General features: G+C 39.6%; 2 protein-coding genes across 2 annotated transcripts in view; both read right to left on the bottom strand.

Moving 5' to 3' along the window:
• VCAM1 (vascular cell adhesion molecule 1) overlaps positions 1-19,443 on the bottom strand; it is a 42,879-nt gene extending 23,436 nt beyond the window's left edge. Inside the window, exon 1 of the mRNA XM_048312773.1 lies at positions 13,390-19,443. The gene's annotated coding sequence lies outside the window, so the exon portion shown is untranslated. The remainder of the gene's footprint in view (positions 1-13,389) is intronic.
• An 87-nt stretch (positions 19,444-19,530) lies between these two features.
• GPR88 (G protein-coupled receptor 88) lies at positions 19,531-21,294 on the bottom strand. The gene has a single exon (XM_048312939.1). It carries the CDS (start codon positions 20,599-20,601, stop codon positions 19,531-19,533), a length of 1,071 nt encoding a protein of 356 aa, XP_048168896.1. The 5' UTR covers positions 20,602-21,294.
• Between the last annotated feature and the right edge of the window lie 1,520 nt (positions 21,295-22,814).

The following is a 22,814-nucleotide window of genomic DNA, read 5'->3' as shown; positions in this document are numbered from 1 at the left end:
CAGGCTTTTAAGAAACCTGGATAGTAGATGCTTAGGAAGTACTGCCCTTCCGACTTATGTCCAAGATCTTAGGAGACTTTCAGATTACCTCAGACTTTTTTTTCTTGTAAAATATGAATTCTCTAGATAAAGATGTAAAACAGCATTTTCCTAGAATCTCTTAATTTGCTTAGTGTACTATTTTTTCCCTGATATCTCAAGCAATAATTTTCAAAGTCCAGGCTGCAACAGCATGGAATCCACTTAGACCTGTACTCCTGCTTTACTGCACTGATCTTATTTTCAGACTTTCATAAAACCTCTACCCCTCCTCAAAGAAAGGAAAAAATTGATCAGAAAATACAAAGCCTCACCAGTCCTCACTCTTTGTCTTTACAGTTCATGAGTTAAAGCACATTGATGGGAATTACTGTATTTTTCCTATAAAGGCTTTTTGGCTTCGAGATATCTCCAGGCAATTAAGATTATTTTGAAAATGTCTGCACTCCTAACTCCACTTGATCGTGTAAATTTTCCATACTACTCACATCCTTAAAAATCACTAGAGAATAACTTCCTAGGCAAAATCCGAAAATAGTTGACATTCCTTTTGGTATTTTAAATTTTTTTTTCAATCTGGTAAGCTTTGAAGCATGATCATTTCCTACACGTATGAATGCCTGTGTAGATTCATATTTTACAAATACAGCAGAAAATGTGTTTTACAGTTCTTGCTCATTCAGCCATGACGGAGTTTAAAACTACATCACCAGTATTTTACAAAATTTTGTGTAAAACAGACTGGTCATTGCAAAGTCCCCGGTAGATGTCATGGTATAAATGCTACTCTTACAAAATAATTTTTAATATCCTGCATCCAAAACCATATAGTTGTTCACATTACTTATTTTAAAATGTTCCTTAAAATGCTCACAACTCTGCAAATTTTTACTGTTTTAATTTTTTTTTTTAATCAAAAGCTTCAGTTATTTCAAATGGAGGTATTATCCAAGTATGGTGTATGACCAGACCATACACACACACACACACCATCATCCCTTCAGAGCAAATAAACCTGTCTCAGCTCTTGCTTGCATGTGCTCAGGATAGTCCTAAATGCACCTACATTGTAGCTCAACAGGACAGATGGTCTCCTGCAGCTGCATTCCCATGGTCTCTGTCAGTATGACATGCTATGAAGGAATTTCTGCAATGAGATGTTTTATTTTAAATTGTTATTATGGTTGCAAATCCACATGCTATAAAATGGGAAAGAAGATAATTAAAACTTGTATGTTTGTATGCTCCCAGATATATTTTTTTCCCCCAGGAAGCCTTCCATTTCTTTACTAGAAGAGATAAATTGATTGTGGTAATGAGTGAGGGGTTGGACTAAAAAGGAGACCCTTTGTACCCAAAGTTTGTCTCATTTAGCCACAATTAAAGTTACTGAACACTGCCATTTGCCTAATTACAGTAGTAAGGAATGTTTATTACTTGAAAATTCAGGTGCTTAACTTAGGTAATCGAAGTTAATAGAGTTGAGGTGCTCCAGAGAAGTGGGTAGAAAACACCAATAAATTAATCAGTGGCATCTGTCTTTCATGTTTTGGTGATCTACATCAAGTATGTTGGCCTAGGTACAATATAAGCACATGTGTCCAGCTCAGTACATCTATCATCCTTTGAATAAGCTGCAAGGGAGGGGAAAGTTTTTAAATCCTGTTATTAATAGGAATTGCCGTAATATCCTCATGATTATGAGGAAATGCTTTGAGATTACAGACTAAAAAGAGAAGATATAATAACAGAGCAATAGAAAAAAACAGCTTTAGGCCATATCCAGCTTCTAAACAGTTTTTATATGAGAAGTAACACCCATTTTGTCCCATTTCCTACATCTACAACCACTTCTACAAGGGAAGAACACCAAGCAAGACCCAGATCCTCACAGCAATTTTCCTCGGTATGTTTTGCTATACTAAGTGAACCTAAATTCCAGACAGCTCAAGGGAAATGACACCTCCGAGCAGAAACTGTGATTTTAGTCCCTGGAGCAGCACACCTGTGGAGTCCTTGAGTTACAGGAGGAAAGAACTTCATTTATAGAAATTGGCCTGATAAAGAACTGTTCTGTGACAGGCCATCTTATAAAACACAAGAAATCTGAGATCAGTGAAGCTTGGATGAGGAGTGACTCACAGATAACAACCCAGCACTTGTGGAGAACCCAAGTGCCTGAACCCAGCAGCCAGCAATGTCTGCTGTGAGCCCCTCCACAGCACAGGCTCCTCTGGGTTCCCACAAGAAAGTCTTAAAGTTAACCATTAAAAATCTATCCAGACAGCTTATCAAGCAAAGAACAACAATTAGACTATGGAGAGAAAAACCTCATGCAGAATTTAGACTCAACAGTGATTCCTAACTGTGGGGATTTTGTGTGGCATAACACTTGGAGTACAGAATTACAACAGAAAAAAGTACCAAAACTGAGCCTGTTTAATATCAGACAACTTTATATTTGTTACCATAAAAAGATTACAATAAACATACAAAAGCATATGCTCTGGAGGTTTTAAAATCTTCAGAATATTCAATGGTTACATTTAATCTTGGAGGTACTTTCCAACATTAAAGATTCTGTCATTACTATTATCTCCATTTCCAAACTCAGATGGGCCTATGCTATGAGACAAAACTTTGCTCACGTTAGAATCTTCTGCTGCAACTAGTTGTGGTACCAGTCATTGCCAGCTAGATGTCCCATGCACAATAGGGTACATTATAGAATGGCAAAATTAAGAGTCTGCCTTATAACATGTTCACAACATGCACAACTTTATGCACAATGATTTCCTTTTGTTCTTTTCCTTTTGGACAGTCTGTAGTTGTGCAAATGCCTTCCAAGTATGGCAATGGTCTCCACTGATGCAGTGGAGAACAGGAAGTCAAAGTATACATATCTAATGAGCACAAACACGTAAAAACTCTGTCTCTTATGAGAAGATAGCTACAAAGAGAAATGCACCTTTGGGAAGCTCTCTCTCTGCCAAGTTTTGCAGTACTGCAATGGCAAATGCCCCAAGTTATTTTGGTGAGGTCAAAATTGGGGAAGCCCCACTGTGCAAAGCACTGGAAAAATTTACATGCTACTGCTTGAAAAGTATCTGCACAGTGCTCACACAAGCATTTAGATCTCCAGATAGACAAAATTGTTCTCAGACTCAAAGGAACTTAAAATATTTCCTCCTTCACTATCACATGTCTATACTTCCTTCTTGATTATTGTAGGCCCAGCATCCTCTGGTTCCTTGCAACTCTTGGGCACTTTTGTCCATACAGACAACAATAACCTAGAACGATGAAGGCAATCTGCTGAATAAGGTAACTTGTTCTGACATTCTGTTTTTACAAGGCTGTACAATACCAAACACTGGCTATTCTCTGTGGTAGAACAGTTCCAAGTATTAGCATTTAAAGTCACAGCAGGTATATAAAACTTCTGAACCTTTCTTGCAGTAGCATCTCTTAAGTACCTGCACTCTCCTCTTTCTGTTTCTTTCAGTTATCAGTAAATTAAGAGTTATTTTGAAACTCTTCTTTCTGGTAATTAGTTTTTCATCTTATTTTCAGTAGTTCAGTTTGACTATCTTTCTTCTTAATTATGAAAGCACCTGCACCTTTATACACTGGTTTCAGTATACCCAGTTTTCCTTTGTATATTTATTTTCTCTTCCCAGGTAATCAGAGGGTAACTTCAAAACTGCTTCTACTTTTTTAAAAGACTCTCTTCTACTCTGACAGGTCTCACATTTCCTATCACCATAATTGCTCTTGGGACTTTTTCCAGTCATCTCAAAATCACACACTAAATGTTCTCATTTCCTTTCCAATATGCCTTTCCAAAAGTCAGTTTCTTACACTTTGAATTACAGCCAGTCTCTCATTCAGTATGACAAATACCTCTCTTACTCCTTTGTAAATATTTCCTCACTGGCACCTGGAAAGAGTTAGCAAGATCACTCAGATGACTACTTTTTCACAAGCCATTAATGGCTCAAGGCACTACTGAACGGAGACTGCAGTTGCCCTGATAGTTAAAACTAGCAGAACTATAAGATATTTTATAGCAGGTGTATTTGCAGACATTTAACCTCTTTGCATGTCCAATACTAGCTAAATTCTCAAAGTCCTTGCTTCCAAATACTTCCCAAATCTGGTCCTATGTTATTTCTTGGTATTGTGTGCTCAAACTATTTTCTTTTCCCACCTAGTTCCTGCTCTGTCCCTCGGTTACTTCATTTGTACAAAATCAGTACAATTAATTAAGATTTCCTGCTATTCTTTCCTTCAGTTATCTTGCTAGAAATGCCCCCACTACTTGGAAACATGGAAACATTTCTGAGATATCGAAACTGAAACTTCTCCAAGAGGATAAAGAAAAAAGAAAAAAGAAAAAAATGGATAAAATGTGGTATTTGTGAAATGAAACAAAAGAAGATAGGATTAAAAAAATACTCATCATACTAAGTTCAGTGTAGGCTCTTGGCATGTTGCACAATCTCAAAACTGAAAAAATAACTAGATGTTACTTCACAGGAAAGTATTTCTGATTATTAGTTGTGTAAAATACTGAAATATATACATAACATAAATAGAGTGTACTATTTCCAGTTAACTATGTGATACAAGCCTCATATAGGCTTAAATGTTTTGCTAGAAGAATCCTTACTATCATTAAATAAGAATTGTAAATGGAGGTATAAAAATGCAAGAAACCACCCCTTTAGCTGGTAGAGCATTCAGCAATGAACTCAGAGGCTCACAGGCTTTGTGTAAAAAATCTCTAACAAACTTTTTCTACAGCAATCACATCTTAATAGCTCTGAACATGTTTTGTACCTATGTAATAAAGTAAACACTGTTCAATGAGGGTTTTAAAGCTGTGGAAATACCCTTGTAAAAGAGAGGAAATGGAAATCCCCCTCTCATCCATTATTACTTCAAAATATTTTATATAATATTAATATCATAGTCATGGATGCAGTTGAATGTTTAGGAATATGGAAAAACCTTCTTGCATTCTGGATATTTTGTGAAGATCTATAGAGGCCTGTATGGTTCCAAAATCTCCTGCTTATAACTATTCTTTCTCAGTAAAAACTTAATCTCTGTTAGATATTGGTCCCTTCCTTAACTTAAGTTGGAATAGCTCTTGTATTTCGCAAGACAAGACTAGAACTGAAATAAAAAGAAAAGGAATGTGCGGGTCAAATTAACTCCTGCTTCAAGCAAATGCTGCAGACAGACCAGGCACAGGGAGGCTTGGCTCCTTACTCTGGCTTGTTGCACTGGTTTTGAACGTTCTCAGCTTTTTCTTTAGTCCTCACCTGTGCTGGAGTTAAGTTGCTTTTAGACATTCCTGCTCATAATAGAAATACTGCAGCTTAGAACTGCAGTACTGGTCAAAGTTTACACTCAGAGAGAAAACAGAGAGAGAAGAAAAGCAAAAAAAGAGTGAGGGGCAAGCGGGAATCTCTATCGTTCCCCCACACCATGGGCCCTGGAAGGAAGGCTTCAGCTCCTGGGAAGGCAGCTCATGGGTTAGGAACACTGGGGAAGCTGCATTTAGTCCTTGGGCAGGCAGACAGGGGTCACTTGCACATAAACTATGACAGCAAAATTACCAATTGCAACAGAAGCTGAAAAGGAGGATGTGTCTTTCCACAAGCTGTCCCTTAACTGCAAATGCAGTAGCAGGCCTGGGTTTTAATCCTAAACTGAAGCAAGCAGAAAAATGCACATTTGGCCTCAGCTCCTACTCTGTCCTCCAGCCTGCCTTCTTCAGCAGGCAGCCTGGAAGACACACTGTACCTGAATTAGGGCAACTAACCTAGGGTGTCTCTGGAAACACTGAGCCAGCGTTGGGAATTTGTTATGTAATTTGCAATGGAATATGGCAGCAAACATTCACAGATGATTGAAATAAACAAACATAATTAATTTGGCACCTTCCAAGGATGTTAAACAAATTAATTCATCAGAAACTAATAAGAAGAGTCATTTTCAAGTGACTATTGCAGTATAAATGTATTTATAATCATCATCTGAAATTCTGATCTGCTCTTCAAATCAGTACGTCGCAAAATGCCATGTCAATGAACCTATTCAACACCCCATTAGAATGTTGTGTATTTCTAAAGCACTCCTGGTATTTCCAAGAAACAATCTTCATTGTAATAAATAACTGTTGATTTATTCAGAGAAATTAACAACTTTAAGAAGTTTTAATGTTTTTCTGTACTGCTAGAAGACTCACAAGGCCCTAGGCGTATTTCATAGGCCCTGCTTGGACTTTCTGTGAACAGTCACCAGTCAAAATTTAACTATCCTGATACTTTTAGTATTTTTAAAATATATAGCCCTTATAATGCACTGTTTTGATGAACCATCTAGTGAATAAGTTCATCCAGGGTTAGTGAAGTAAAATAACCAGTTTCAATGTGTGATAAGCAGCTTAAAAATACATTATTTTTTAGAACTTATTTTTAAACATATTCACAGATTTAAAGTACATTAAATTTATTATGCTTTCTTCAGTTCACCTATTACACTAAATCCAAAACACAGTCATGTTAGATTTCTTGCTGAGTGTGCCTATTTTATGGCTGTTGCTGCAATCCAAAATTAGTACTTTATTTAGTATCAGCACTTTCTTGAAAACAAATACAAAGTTGACAGTTATTTTTAAGAATGTGCTGCATCATACATTTAGAAAACACAAATAATGCCAGCAAACATGAAGGAGATGTACCTTATAGAGTGTCACAGGAAACAGAAATCTCACAGAACAAAAAGATCTTCCTATCACCAATAACTAGAATTTGGACTTGCTATTGTTTATTTAAAACATAGGGAAAACTCTGCTTCCTGTCACTATACATGCATTTTGCTCCGTATACAACATGACCCTTGACTTATAAGAGACATTAGAGAGCTTTTTGGCTTCCATTCAGTTTAGCCACTATAGACTAAACCTGCAGAAGGTTCAGCCAACATCCACACTACTCTAAAAGGATTTGACACATCATCAGAAAAAACAAAATATGAGTTTCCTTGAATTCTAGGGGGACAGCACTTGAATGGCAAAAAGAAAAAAAAAGAAAAGCACAGAAATATTGTCAGGTCAGACAGTCCTCCTCCTTGTTGCTGAAGCAGCACAAAGCAACACTCCCAGCTGTACAAATACTGTATCAGCCCTAAAGTATTTCTTAGGGTTTTGAAGGCTGAAACCTGCAGTCAGTTCTCCAAAGTCCAGAACCAAGTGGCAAACTGCATGGTACAGTCCCCACTAAGGGAAAAATGTGTGACTCCCAAAGAAATAAAATAATAAAAGAAATTTAAAAATTAAGGCTGGTTTTAAACAAGGCAGCAGGAATCCATGGTTAACTAAGGACGAGGCTCATGATCTGCCATGTCTTAATATAAGTTAGAAAAAAGGTAGTACTACCTGGATGATGCTCATCTTCCTGGGTAATCTATGGCATCTCTGTATTCCATGCAAATGCGCAGATCAGCACCAGGGGTTCTTTCTAAAAGGTGTTAACAGGAGCTATAGTTTTTCACATGTTGCTGATAGAAGAGAAAGATTTAGTAATTGGTTATAATTTCTTCTGAATCTTATTCCTAAATGCCTCCACCATTTTTGTGATGGAGGCCTATCACGGTTTCCATTTCTTGGAAAGTATCATTTTTCCCATTTAAACTTGAAGAATGTCCTTCTAGAATACTGATACTAAGCACAGGAGTTAAGAAGGACTCTTGAATCACCATATACACAATAAAGCAGGAGCTGGCAAATTCAGTGTATCTTGAAATGCGAGGAAGATGTAAAAAAAAAATTGCTGTGAAATTAATTTCTTTTATTAAATTATTTTTAAACAGACTGCCATATTAAAAGTAACTGATTTTTTTGCTCTTTGCTAACCTAAAGGATATGTTTGCTGCTACTACTGGTTGTTTTAATAGCCTTCTACTAGGTTCTTCAAATCTGCAATTCCACTGCCCAAATTAGTATGCACCTACCTCTGCACACTTTTTACAAACTTTTGAACTTCCTCCACTGTGCCTCCTGTCCACAGATGATTCCTTCTCTTCTAGCCTCTCCTGAAGCTTTGATAAACTTCCTGTTTTCTTGACAGTGTTGACTATGTCCATTATCTCATTTTCACTTCCAAAGAGGTGTCTTGCTCTCTCTCCCATTCCTTCCGATCCCATTTTCTCCTCTTTGTTCCAACTCCTCTATTTGTTTTCCTGCTTGTTCCTGAACACTGTCCTTGTAGGATTGCAGTTCTATGAATTTGCTTCAGTGACTTTCATATGCTGTCTTGCAAATGTGTAAGCATTAAAATTCTGTAATTACATTAAGCGTTTGAAGTCATCTTGCTCATCCTTTTTTGCAGGATTTGCAGAAGTTCTGCAAGTGTCTTCCTTGCAACTACTAACCTTGAAGATTTCCTAGCATTTTCAAAGTAGTTACATGCTCATCCATAGCTCTTACTGTCACATTAACGACATACTGAACTCTGAAAAAACAGTATGGTATTTTTTGGTTACCTTCTGCCATAAAATCCTACTAAATCTGTTATTTTTTGCATCTCTTTTGTGACAGATGCACACTTGTGTAACTTGTACAGCAATACCTCACCTCCAAAACAACAACTATTGAACTCCCGAAAAAAGAAAAAAGGACTCTTCCTTTAGCAAAAGACCTTGGTTCAAACATGGCATGCTGCAGTGCAGACCCTTCACTGCATAAGCAAATGATACAAACGAAAAAGCCGAGAGGCTGGCTTTACTACAGATGCAAAGTTGTTTGTCTGACTGGGGTCTATTTACTTTCAAATATTGAGACTTTAAAGTAAGTACAAAATAAGACCTCCCCAGACTTCCAATGCTCACAGATGTTTTTGTTTATTTGTTTTGTGTTTTAACAACTTCTACATTCTCTTAAGGAATTCTTAAGCTTAAACTGCCTACCTGTGCAGACTTTCAAAGATTCCAGATGTTTTTATTTGTTTTGTGTTTTAATAACTTTGACATTTTTCTAAGTAGTTCTTAAGCTTAAACTGCCTACTTGTGCTCTTAAATAGTAATTACTGGTTAGGTAAAGACTTTGGTTTGCCTTATAATTTTGATAAAAACTGTATTTATATATTCTTGTCTGACTTTCATTTCTGATAAAAATACAAATGGATTAATTACATATATTTGTTAACTAAAAAACAGTAAAAAGTAGAGATTAGGGAAATTGACATGTCATAGTGAAAATATACGTATATACAGACAACTTAGTGAATGTCTTACAATAACTACACTAGACATTTGCTTGAACAAAATGTATACTTTGGCAGTGTAGGTCCCTTTAGCTCTATCCTTAAAGTCATTAAAGGAAGGTTTAATGAGGGCTTCAGGGTGGAATATTTTTCCTCTTTAGTTTGCTGGACCAAATCAGATGAGCGTGTTGATTTCCTGTAATTGCACACATGTGGTACATAGCTTATCTACTTCCATAAATAATAACATATATAAACAGAAATAGCTGAGCATATGTTTAAAAATCACAAATATGTTTAAGTTATGTTGAGGCAATGATGCATAAACTATTTCTCACAGCTTTTTCTGTGTAGGCAATCTTAAAACCATTTTACATCTGCATTCTTTTTCATGTCTACATGCTTAAGTCTGTTTGTATTATAAAATCCAAAAGGTAACTAATTGTATCAGCCTCTTCTCTCCCTAATTCCACTCCAAAAATTATGATCCTGGTTTTGCTGATGTTTATGGAATTCTAGAGGCTTTTTAGAGCAGATAACTTGCACAACTTCACCCTGTTCACCGGCAGCACATGATCCCTTTGGACCATAGTGCCATCTAGCTTCTCTTCTCCTGACCTCAGTAATTCCATGTGTGGACACAGTTGAGTGATGTAGCAAAAGTAGGGCCAGGGAACAACCACTAATAGAGCTGTCAAGTTATTTGACTATTTATCTAGACATACAGCTGAATTAGGGGAGCCTGACAATAAACCCCTCTTTGATAATACAAATGTGAGACAAAAGCATGTATTTTCGTTTAGAATAGGTCTTTTTGCTCCCCTTCAAAATGGGAAAATAAAGATCCTTACTGATGGTCTAGGCAAGCTACCAATGCCTTTGGAAAAGCTCTGGCACCATACCAATACTAATACACACTTCACAGGACAGCAAGGACAGCATGACTAAATCCTCTCACATTGCTGAAGGCATTTGTCTCTTACAGAAAAATCTCTGCTTTCAAATGAATAAAATTTGAAGAGACTTGGAAAATTCCTGGAGGTGCCTAGAAAGGAAAAATGCTAGAGAAAGTAACTTTCCCCTCACCTGATGTGGTGGGAGGGTAATGGACTTCCTTGTATACACATGGAATCTGAGATCCACTCAAAGATGCCTGGTTTTCATTTGTCTTTGCAATGTATGCAGGACCTAACTATATGTAAGCATACCACAAATCCAGTCCCTTTAATGAGGGTATGACTTCAGAACAAGAGCTGCAGTAGTAGAACAGATAAAGTCTCTTCCAGGTCTGGGTCTGACTCACGTCTTTGGCAGCTTCTGGTGAGCCAGGACTCACAAGATTCAATCTAGTTTGCTTAGTCTTTCTTTCTAATTCACTGCTGTGCTCCTCACTACCAGGAGGGATAGGTATTTCCTGCTCTGTCCCATGAGCATGGTTTGTTCCTCCACTGGCACCATACAGGAACTTCTTACTACTGGAGTGCCAAGTAGTTAATGCTGTTAATGCCAAATAGGAAAACAGCTGAATCTTCAAACATTTACTTCAGAATGAATATCAAGATAAAGATTTTTCATGAAATCCTACTAATCAACCAAACTTCTTAAATGATCAGGGTATATTAAGTCCTTAATACCTAAATAATTAACAAATTAATTGAGATTCCACTGGTCTTATTCCTTGAGTCTGTGAAGAGATGAGGATAAATCTGAATGATAAAGATAAGAAGATGAGGATAAATTACTGAACGTGTAAAGGTGGCATAAATGTGCAGCTTTTAGAGAGATGCAGTAGTTGTGGCCTTTTGCAATGGGCTTGTATGAGGGAGAACAACTCAGATCACTGGGTGGCCCCTGTCAGAGAGCAGCTGCAGCTGAGCAGCCTTCTTGTTCCTAAAGAGCTGACAGACACAGCGGTCTGCACTGTGACAGCATCCACCAGCACCAGACACCCTTGGTTAACAGCTACAGACAACCTTGGCATCATTGAATTTTTTCATGGACACTCTTGGCAAGAGCTTGTCCATAGATTATCTGAATAAAAGTATTTATTTAACAGGTACCTGTGCCAGCCTAAGAATGGCTGGCGCATAAACAACTTTGTACAATTCTGCTTGAAACCAAATACTGATGTCAAAATGTTACCAAAAACACATGAAACAAGTCACCAACTTTGTTCCCAAAATCAATTAATAGAAAACAGTATTTCAATATAGTACTGTGTAAATGATGAGAATAAGAAAAAAAAGAACACTTCAGTATTTCTACTGGTATCTCATTTACAGATATAAACGTGTATGGGCCATTCTACCCTGGTTAAGTTGATCACAATTACTTTCAAATTATAGATAAGAATAACATATAATCAGCTATTTTATTCATTAGGTTAACATAATATTTATAGTGTTAGATGTTACTAGATGAGATAATGGTTAGAATGCTCTTAGTTTCCTGTGTAGTGGGTTTTTATTCTGAATTATTTGCTCCACAAGTTGAATTCACACAGATTCCTCAATATGCTTTTCCTAGAACATTTTTACATTTGAGAAGAGACTGTTTTATACGTTTGTACACTTATCAGACAATATTTTTTCTTTATAATTAAATGAAAATTGTCTCTGGAATCTAAAAGAAAATAGGCCAACTGTATTAATAAAATCTGAAGAAGCTACCAGATAATGACTTAAATTTTTTTCTCAGACTTCTGCCATACATTCTACAGAAATCAGACCTATTTTATCCTCTGGAAAGCCACACTCTCTCTGCCACCCACAACTTGCAGTCTTGTAAACATGTGTCTCCCAGGAGTCCTGATCTCCAGATCAGCTTCTGGGCTTTGGGGGTCACCAGCTTCTGCCATGACAGAGACCTTGGAAGGAGCAGCCAGAACACCCAGTGCATCATGTGCTCTACTACAAAAGGGTATGGGCTCATCTACCACTCTGATATATGCTGCCAAACAAATTTTCACATGATTTCTCTGAGCAATAACTTCATTTTTGAAATATTCTTAAATTCCCAAACTCAGCCAAAGGGATGCTTGTCAAGGGACATGAAGTTCTGACAAGTTTTGTCTATCTCAAATGAAATAAAGCCATAGTTCAAAAGGCTACATATTACATAATTACATACACATGTATGTACATGTCAGTACATAATTCTTCTTGAATGTTAATAACTTAGTAACAAAATATCTTCCCCTCAACAATCTCAAAATGTATTTGTATTTGGGCTGATATCAAGCATGGGACACTATCATTTCAAGGATTTTTTTAGCATAGTATGACTACATTGCAGAAGGGACTATAATTATAATCTTGACATTACCATAACGACCGTGGTTGCTATCAGGTGACAGGTATTATATAGATAATCAGTAGACAGCAATATTTAATGATGCATGAGATAAAAGAAAATTAATTCATGCCTTTAATTCAGCTCAGAGCCATCATTTGTTAAATCTGCATGACTTTTCTAATCCTGTTCATATGTACATAACAGTTAACAATAAACAACAAAGAGCCAAGCAAGATATTTGCTGGGAAATCAGAGAGCTTATATTTACTCTTTATATACAATGCATAAATTTTGTGTTCCTATTTATCTCTATTTTTAATACAATATAGTTCTACTGCCTTGATTTAATTAGCATATAAAAAAAAACTAGTAGCCACAGTGAAAGGTATAAAAAATGTCTTTGCTTGAAACCAAATAGAAGCAGTAGTGAGACTGGCTTTTTTTCTTTCCATATTGCAACCTACCAACACTTTCATTTAATCTGTCTGAGAGAAATAATGCCATAAACTGAGAAAAACTAATCTAGACCAAGGGGAGATGCTCGGTTGAATGAAAGAGGGACAATTATGTTCACTGAAGGAGCTAATATGGCTGAACATTTCAAATCCTGCAAGATTTTATCACTACCTTTATAAAAAAGGATTAATTGAAAGAGATATTTTTATGGAAAAGGACACTCCTGCAATGAAGCTATTCCAGTATGTGTAGATGGCCATGGGTGAAATGCAACAGAACACAAAGGAGTAATACTCAAACATAGATATGAAGAAGTACTACTCACATATCTTCACAACATTCCTGGTTACTAACTCTGTTCAAACCTTGGTGCTCCTGTCTCCACAGCGACAACACTGCTACAGCCATTTCACTGAACCTTAGAATGGAAGATGCAAAGTTTATAGAGAATCATAGAAACAGTGTTTAATGAAATGACATCAAAGTCAGGGTCAGAGGTTCTAGGCTGAGGAACTGGCTATCTCAGCACTATGGTACACAGAGGCAAGGCAGACAAAGGGGTCAGAAGAAAACAGAGGATATGGAACAAGCATGAAGCAAAGTTTGCAAAATGTTTTACAAAACTGACTATTTTTCAATTCATCATTTTTGTCTCTCAGGCTCTCCCTTTCACAGTTTTCTTCTGTTGCTAATGCTCACTTTGTTGCTTTGCAACTGACATTATACCTCCATCACATCATCAATTTCAGAACAGATCAGGGGGGATGCAGCTCTCACCTGAAACATAGCTGTGCTTTTAATTCTTCCCTGAGACTCTCACACAGCAGGTGAAGACAGCCTGAACACAAGGCATCTTTGGTCTTAAGGGGAGCTTTTCAATAACAGGTGCTCTGTTCCTGTTCTGTGTGCCTAGGTTGTTGAACCACCAGAGCTGATTCCGTCCAATAAGGATGAGACTTACTCTTCCTTCCTTTGCGCTTCTTTAGTAATTAATACTAATTATGGTTTTCATCAGCTGTCAATTCTACAGCAGCAGAAAAACTTTGGAAGCAGGGGTGGATCTCACAGAAGTACAGAAAAAAAAGACATTTAAAGAATGATGAAAAATTTTGGCAGAGGCACATTTTTATTATTCGTTATTTCAATCCATTGCCTTACAAGAGGGTAAGTTCAGCCTGGTGAAGTCTGTGGTGCTACACAGCTCCCTTGATTGGCTTGAGCTCCCCTTCCAACTGGCAGTTTGCTTTCCTTCTGAACAACTCTCAAAAGCTTGGCTTTAAACTCATAACAAGTTTGATGTTTGGGGTTGCAGGTTAGACAACCTAGTTTTCCCTAAACACCAAACAGACAACCTTCCTGGAGTGGTTATTATGCCTCTTCAGAAACCCACAAAGCTACAGGCAAGAAGGCAGCCACAAGTGGTTTTTTCTCGGGATTGTTTCCAGGTCTTTAGTTTCATTAATATCCACCCAGACTTTTTGTAGGGCAGGCTCCAAAGGGACCCTTATCATATTGAACTCCTTGACAATAAACAGACAAGGTGGCCCACACTCTTAAAGCAGAGCTATTTTCCTGTAAAGTCACGTTTTCCACACCAGAAGAGATTGTTAGATCACCATGTATGGTAATAGATTGAATACCTGCATAAAGGTGCATATTCTGTAATGATGTCACTTTTGCTAAGTTACTAATATTGAACTCTTAAACCACAAAGGTTTTTTTCTCCAGCCTTCAACTCATTTTTGGATTTTTTTTTCATATTACCTTTTTTTTTACACAGCCTTACTCAAATGCAAGTATCTGTAAATATAGACACAGAATTTCTCCACTGCCCTACACAGGAAAAGCCCAACTTCAATACTTACTCATTCTTTAAACAGAAATTTATGTATGTGGGATTTGTCCATCATTTCTTTAGTCTTAGTTTACAATTGTCTCCCAAAACTTACACTGCTCAAGCAGTTGTGCCCTGATCAGCAGAATTAAGAACTTTTCCCTTAGTGAAGAAAATTACAGAAGATACTGAAGAAAGGGAAAGAGAAGGAAAGAAAATAGACTATTACCCTGGTAAAATGATGACAGTGCATGGGAAGGATTGACATAAAAGAGCAAAAAAAAAGTAGCTTTCTTAGAAGTTAAACAGTCACGAGAAAAGCTATTTTCGCTGCCATTTGAGAAAGGGACTTCTGAATTTAAAGAATATTGCAATAATCTAGTTATGTGATTTAAGATGAAATAGAAAGCTAAAGTATATGTTGTCACTTTTTTCTTTAATGAAATGCTACACTTAAATGTCTTCATTTGAAAATAATCTGTATGTGGGTTTTTTTAAAAATAGCATCAACTTGGTAGTTAGAAAAAAAAGGTTCAGAGTGTGCTTATGGCTGACTGAATCTGGAGGTTAGCTAAGATATTATCTCTGCTTGTCAGTCCAGTACTGCTGCTGAATGCAGTCTCCACAAGAATGCTGACACAACTCACACCTTTAGTCTTTTTTGATTTCAGAGTTTAAAGAAAATTTGCTGGTGTATGGAATGCTTTGTTAAAGGAAGAAATTGAGAATACAATTGCATGCTTTTATTTATTAAGAAAAGCATAGAATTCTATTTCCTCACATATAAAGAATCAAAGAATCTGAGATGGGTAATTTTATCATAATCCCAGGCCTCTTCTGGCTTCCAGATTTTTCTCTGTGTTCTCTCTCAGGATCAAACTATTAGTGCCCCTGTCCTGCCATCTTCATCTCCCCTTGTCATGATTTCCCAGCTTCGCTTTGCTGCCTGTACTTTTTTACAGACCTTTATTGAGGGCAATGATTGCCCAGTTTTGGTGGAGACTCCTACTGTTGTAGCTACCTAATTCTGCAAAGCTGCTCTTTATAACGGCCTTTTATAACTATTGTAAATCAAGGGTAACTTCAAAAGATTGAATCCAAACTATAACTTCAGGAACACCCTCTACAAGCAATTTTCACAAATAACCCATGCCTTACGGTGTTATTTTGAGGCATCACAATTTTACTTTCAAAAAGCAGATTCCCATATATTTCTGCATGGGCAATCCACAAACTGAGTGGCAGATTTATTTGGGCCATAATACACCAAATGGCACTTTCCAAGCACATCAGTGCAACTGGCCACAATTCATCCAGCCTATTACTATCTCCTACATGCTCCTGTTTCCAGAAGCCCTGAGAAAATAGCAAAGGAATAGGCAACTATTGCACATGAGCAATGTGGCTGATCTGCACTACTGTATCACTACTGCAACATAAATTCAACGTTTTAATGAGCTCACACCTCCCATCTAATGCACATGAAGCCAGCTAATACATGTCAATGCAAGCCAGTCTAGGAAGGGCAGCTTTAGGCCATGCTCAGACAACTTGCTTGGCACAACACCAGAGAAAAGGAGCAACTCAGTTCAACAAAACCTCATTAGAATTGCTGACAGGATTTTCCATCATCTTCACTTACACCTCTTGAAATACTGTTTGGTTGAGACATTTTAAAGGACAATTGGCAACATATCCCTTGTGTCTGTAAATTAGTTGTTTGAGCATGACAGAAATTCACATCGAAAAAAAGTCACCATTAAACTAGCAGAGGACATGTATAAATCATCTATAAAAGTAAAGCATAGAATGACAAAAACTGAGAATGAGATCCATTTTCTTAACCAAGAAGCAGTACCACAGAGCCAGGAGAACTTAAGCCAAGCCAAGCTTCCATTGCAATTTACCATGGAGTATTTACAATGTGGAAATACAACGATTATGGCTGTAGAACAAGGCATACAGGACTTTTCAGAGCAGTAATTTCTCAGAGAAACTGATCTTGAGACAAATACTCTTTCTTAATTACTTTAAATTAATTTTTTTTCTGCGTAATGCTATTTAGGTCACCTGAGTATATTGAAACAGTCAAAGATTTACAGTCAGATGTAATTACATCAAACTTTCCAAGGGATTTCCAGTTGTTTTCTGGAATTGATGCATAGCATAAGGATAGCTGTCTGGAGTTTTGTACATCATAGCATTTTTATACATGCTTGCATTTAAAATGTAGTCTATATAAAATACAGGCATTTCAGATTTAACTTGCATGCTATTTTACAAGGGAAGAAGCCCAGAAGTTCCAGTTATCTGATGGTTTGGACATTGAATTCTGAAACCTGTTATTGCTTTAATTCCAGACTAACGTGTTCCATAGCCAAAAACAGGGGAGAGGAGTTGTCTAAGTTTTTATTTTAGAGTTTGGGGGTTTTTTTTGCTTATGGGCCCAGTATTGAACTTCACCAAGTGTCTTGAGTTCTTCTAGCCATGGTGGGAGGTGGCAATATACATTCTTCTGTGGGTTCCAGCCTAAGGATTATTTTATAGTTGAACAGGGTCTTACCCTCAGGTGGCCCTTGGTTGAGCTTTATTTTGGAAGTGAACCAGAATATTCTCCAATATTGGGATAGGTGAGGTTGAAACAGTTTTTCTTCTCCATTTGCTACACAAAGAAAGCTAAAGCACAGCCACTGCGATTAGGATGAGATATTACAACAAGGATATAGTGGCTCCTTCACTCTCCAAGATATGTGCACAGTGTTAATAAAATAAATCTTGCATATCTTCTATGTTCAATATTTCCTTACAGGCCCTCCCTATCATTCTGATGCTGTCACTCAGAACACTGTCTCCAAGATGAAGGAACAAGTTTTCTGTAAGCCTCAGGCTCTACAAAACTTCTCTTACTTTTCCACAGGTCCTTGCAAGTAGCTAAAGCTGTTTTCAAGATGTTCATACATTTTCAGGATATCAATTAAAAATCCTTTTGAGGCCTTTGTTCCTTGTGTTTTTCAAATCCTGACCTTAATAAGTATCTCTTCCGTGATGATGGAGATTTTTTTTATGGAGGGAAACAGTATTGGCATGGGGCTTTTAGACACATCACTGTATCACAGATACCTAACAGGTCCCAGTCATGGGAAAAAATTAAATTATTCCCTTTCTCTTAAAGCATTTTCTGTGGAAACTCAAACCCCATCAAGTAAAGCGAGCAAAGTGTGTAGGGCATCATAAAATATGGCCAAAGGGCCTTTTATGTTATTACCCATCACACAAGTCTTTTCCTTGTTCTTATCCCATCATTAAAATATCTTCCTGAGAGCTGCTAAGTTTGTGTCACCCAGTGCAACAAACTCTTGTTGTGACAAAGTTTCCTATGTTCCCATGAGTCCATTCTTCTCAAGACAGCACAATTTAGGTGATACTGCTTGCAGATGCCCATGGATTCAGAAAACAACCACCTTCTTCCAGTCGTTTGTGTCAAAAGGCAAACACAGCACTAAGTATCATCACCATGAGAACAAGAGCAACCGTGTTGTCAAAGAAGAAGGAGGAAGTCAAGCAAAAGAGAAGGAAATACAAGGATTTAAAGACCATTCCTGAGAGGAATGGGCCTTCAGCACTCACCACCGCAGTTTTGGTGCGAGGAGCTGTCTCCTTTCCAAATGCCGCACAGAATCTGTTATTTTGTATCTGGCAGAGGCTGTGAAATCATACTTCTGCAATAATATATTTAAGAGAAGCACAACAAACTGGTAACTGAACAGGTGACAAGGTTAGATGGACAATACCAGTCTTCATATTGCACTGTATTTTATTGAGTACCCATGGGCAGAGGCCTTTGTTAAAACAGGCCTTAAAGAGCTTTCAAAACAAAATATCCAAACCAGATCACCACAAAGTTGCATATGTTTTTGTTTTTAACAGTTTCCACAGATAGCATCATCCTGAAGTTTGTCAGAGAAAGCTGAAGGAGGGTCTTGTATGGAGTACAGAGATCAGGTATGCTGGGGGAAAGGAAGCAGCTCCCGGTGTCTGTGTGTGAGTGTGTGTGTAATGAGACACCTGCCAGTTCTTCACAAATGAACCTTGTGTTCAGGGAGCTCACTTCAAAGAACTACTTTAAATGCTGAAAGAATTACATCGATTTTATAGAAACAAACTTGCAGTACGTCTCAAAAAGAGCTGTCTATGTGCCTGTCTCATACAGAAATCTTTAGAGCATAACAACAGTTACGTGCGTTGCCATATTTACCGGTTATCCCAGATTCCTAAATCCACCGCTTTGGCTGGAGTCCTGGCCGGCTCCCGGGGGTGGACAGCAGCCGTGCCGGGAGCGGGGCTGAGGGCACGGGCGGGGGAGATCCCACCCCAGTGTCCGTCCCGGTGCCTTGGGAAAGCACCCGGTGCTGCCCAGCTGTGCGGTGGAAGAGGGAGCGAGCAAGAAGTGCACGGGGTCAGAAAGGAGCAACAGGACAATGTGCAGAGGAAGAAGCGCTACCGGGGCGGGGGCCGAGGCCGCTCGGCTGCCCGGCGGGCGGTGACCGCCGGCGGAGATAGCGAAGCGGCCTCAGGGGCCGCGCCCGTTCCCGCGCGCGCGGCCGCCGCGGTCCTTGGCGCTGCCCCGGCCCCTCAGAGCGGCGCGGCCGCGGCGCTGGCGCTGCTCCCCGTGCCCCGGCGCCGCGGCAGCTGCGGGCAGGGCGGGGCGGCGGCGGGGCCCGCGGCGGCGGCGGCGGGGCGCGGAGCGGCGGCCGGGCCCTCGCCGCGGGGCAGGACGGAGCGGGCCGCGCGGCGGAACTCCTCGCTGCGCCACGTGTAGAGCAGCGGGTTGAGGGCCGAGAGCGAGCAGAGCAGCAGCCAGCTGGCGGCCTGCAGCGCTGGCGGCGCCGGGCGCAGGAAGAAGCCCAGGAGGCTCACCCAGACCAGGGGCTGGGTGCCCAGCAGGAACACGCAGCAGAGCAGCAGGACGGAGACGCTGCTGAGGCGGCGCTGGGCGCGGCGAGGCGGCGGCGGCGCGGCGGGGAAGGGCAGCTGGTGCAGCAGGTGGAAGTTGAGGACGCTGACCCGCTTGGCGCTGCCCCGCACCCGCCGCACGATGCCGAGGTAGCAGTGGAGCAGCAGCGCAGTCTGGCCCAGCACGGCCAGGGCGAGGAGCAGGGCGGTGTAGCGAGAGCTGCCGTCCGACTGGGCAGAGCCCAGGGTCCAGAGCCCGGGCAGCAGCGGGACCGGGAGCAGGGCGAGGGCCCAGGAGAGCCCGATCATGCAGCCCGTGTGCCTCCGCTGGTAGAGGGCCTGGTACACGCTGGGCAGCTTGGTGATGAGCACGTACCTGTTGAAAGCCACCAGCAGGTGCGAGGCCAGGGAGACGGTGAGGCCGAGGCCCAGGAGCCCCCCTCGGAGCAGCCGGTACTCCGCCGAGCGAAGGGAGGAGGAATTGGGGGGCAGCAGCCCCAGCACGGCCTCCTGGGGCATCCACAGGGCGCACACGCTCAGGTCTGCCGCACAGCCGTTCACGATGAAGGCATTGCTGGTTGTCTGCAGCTTCTTGAAGGAAAAGACTAAATAGATGACCATCACATTGGATAAAGTCCCTGAGATAGCTAAGACTGCGTAGAGCAGCGACAGAAAGATGCGGGTCCCGGAGGAGTCCTCCCAGAGCAGCAGCAGAGGCGAGCTAGCACTCCAGGAAGAGGCGTTGGGCATCTCGCTGAATGCAGCTCAGTTTTGACTTTGCCCTGTAAATCCCATCCTTGTCTGGGTCAGAAGTTCTGCTGCAGGAGTCCTCACCAAGCACACGGGAGGCTGTGCTGCTGAGGAACTCTAAGGCAGGTTTCAGTCATACAAGCTGCAAGGTCCAGAAAATGCTGTTTGCAAGTAACGATCCAAAGAACAGCAGTGTCCAAGGCAGGTATGCAGCAAGAGATTCTACAGATTGTAGCTGGTGAAGGTGGGTCCATAGGGAGGCAAATGGCTGTTGGCAGACCAGAGCACGACTGAGGTTTCTGTAGCTGTGAAAACAGCAAAAGCAGCAGCACCTTGCAATCCGCAGCAGAAACGGCAGCAACTGATACAAAGCTTTGCAGTTTCTCCTGTGCCACAGTACGTACACTGTATATCATTCCAGGAAGATTCAGCCCTTCCACTCTTCATGAATTATTCAGCAGATTTTCAACTTGTTAAATCAAGAAGAAAAAAAAAAGAAAAAGCCAAACCCTATCACGCTCCAGAAATACTCCAACTACACAGTCTGACTCTTTTCTCCCTGCCTTACCAGTGTTCTGGGTCTAACCCACTTACACAACTTTCAGTTGAAGAAAGGTTTTAAACCAGTGTCAGTCACTTCTGTCTGAAATACAGTCTATATACTGTAGAAATCCCTCTGCTGGATACTCACTTTTTAACAGTTTTTTTTCTGATCTTATTTTTGTTAAGAGAAAGCTCAGTATGCTTCTGCAATCTTAGTTAGAACTGGTCTATAATAACAATATCCTTTCTGAATGAAAATTTTCAAACACAATAAATAGACCAATCCTTGTAAGACAGTACGTATTTGAGGAAGCTGGTTCTCGATCTGAACATTTTACATCTCTTCATAAACCTCTCAGCCTGTCTCAACTCACAGGAAATCCTGCATTGCCGACCTGCCAGAGGTGAACACTGGTGTTGGTGAGGACACAGGTAACACAGAATTGGTGTAGTATTTAAAATGGTCTCACTCCAAAATCAGTTCCTGCAGAGATGAACAACAGCTCCTGAGGTGGACTAAAAACTGGCTGAAGGGTAGGCACTAACAATCCATTCCCAGATGGAGAATAATTAGTCATGGGATTCTCCCAGGAACTCTACCCTGCTTTACTCAAACAGGGACAAAATGTTAACTGTCCTTACCTGGACAAGACTTAATAAGAAACTCAGTAAAAGAACTTACATTTACTTTGAAAAGCTTTTCAGATATGGAATGCTGGTTAATTTTGTGATGAGTTTAAGGAAAAAAGCTGCTTTTACAGGTAGGTTAGATACAGGCTACAAAAGCAGGAGATCACAGCTCATAATATTATCTGTACCAAAGACCTTCGTAAAGCATTTTTAGATACTGTTAAAACCCTTGATGCTAACAAATGGCAATACCAAAATAATATATTAGGTGGTAGTCATAGTTGCAACATACATTTTTTCAAGTCAAAAAAGTTAGTTTGTGTGGGTTAATGGATGCTGCAATATAGCACATCTCCTATTTTACAGAAAGGCTTACGTTAGCAATTGACAGAAATATTGATCCAAAGGTGAATTTGTTACAAACAGGAATATCTATATTCATTTTTAATTAATTAGATGGCTCATGTGCTTAAGGGTAAAGACATACCTCAGTGATTTACTTGATCAGGTCCTTAATTACCATATTTTTTGCCTGCTGCACTTTACAGTGTAGATCTAATCAAGTGTCAAACCTTTTGAGGCCTTTCATTGTTTAGCTGTCAGTAAAGAACAGTTATTATAGAAACTAAAATCCTCCTCTTTCTGCAGTACTCTAATTGAAAAATAGTCTCTGAATTTGTAACAAGAAATATCTCCCTAACCAAAAAGCTTCATAAAGCATACTTTAGAAGAGATGATTAACTGTTTCATAAGATGTTAGCCACAGAATAATATGCCCAGTAGAGACCTTTAGATTTATTTGAGCCATCCATTCACAGTTTTAGAGATCTTGTGTGCTACAGCTTGTTTTCCCAGAACCAGATATGTTCCTATAAGAAGGAACAGAAATGGTAAAGTTCAAGGACAAGTGAACACAGGATATGAAATAAATTTCAGGCTATTTCTTAAAAGCTACAAGGTTCTAAAAGACCTCCCTGACCCTTCAATGTCCCAGCACTTTTTGTTGCTGTTAAGAAGTTGATTGTTGTAGAATACTGACT

The sequence above is a fragment of the Corvus hawaiiensis genome, chromosome 9, assembly GCF_020740725.1.
Source record: "Corvus hawaiiensis isolate bCorHaw1 chromosome 9, bCorHaw1.pri.cur, whole genome shotgun sequence".
In the NCBI taxonomy this organism is placed as follows: domain Eukaryota; kingdom Metazoa; phylum Chordata; class Aves; order Passeriformes; family Corvidae; genus Corvus; species Corvus hawaiiensis.
Note: the sequence above shows the minus strand (reverse complement) of the source record. Positions and strands in the feature narration are given on the sequence as shown.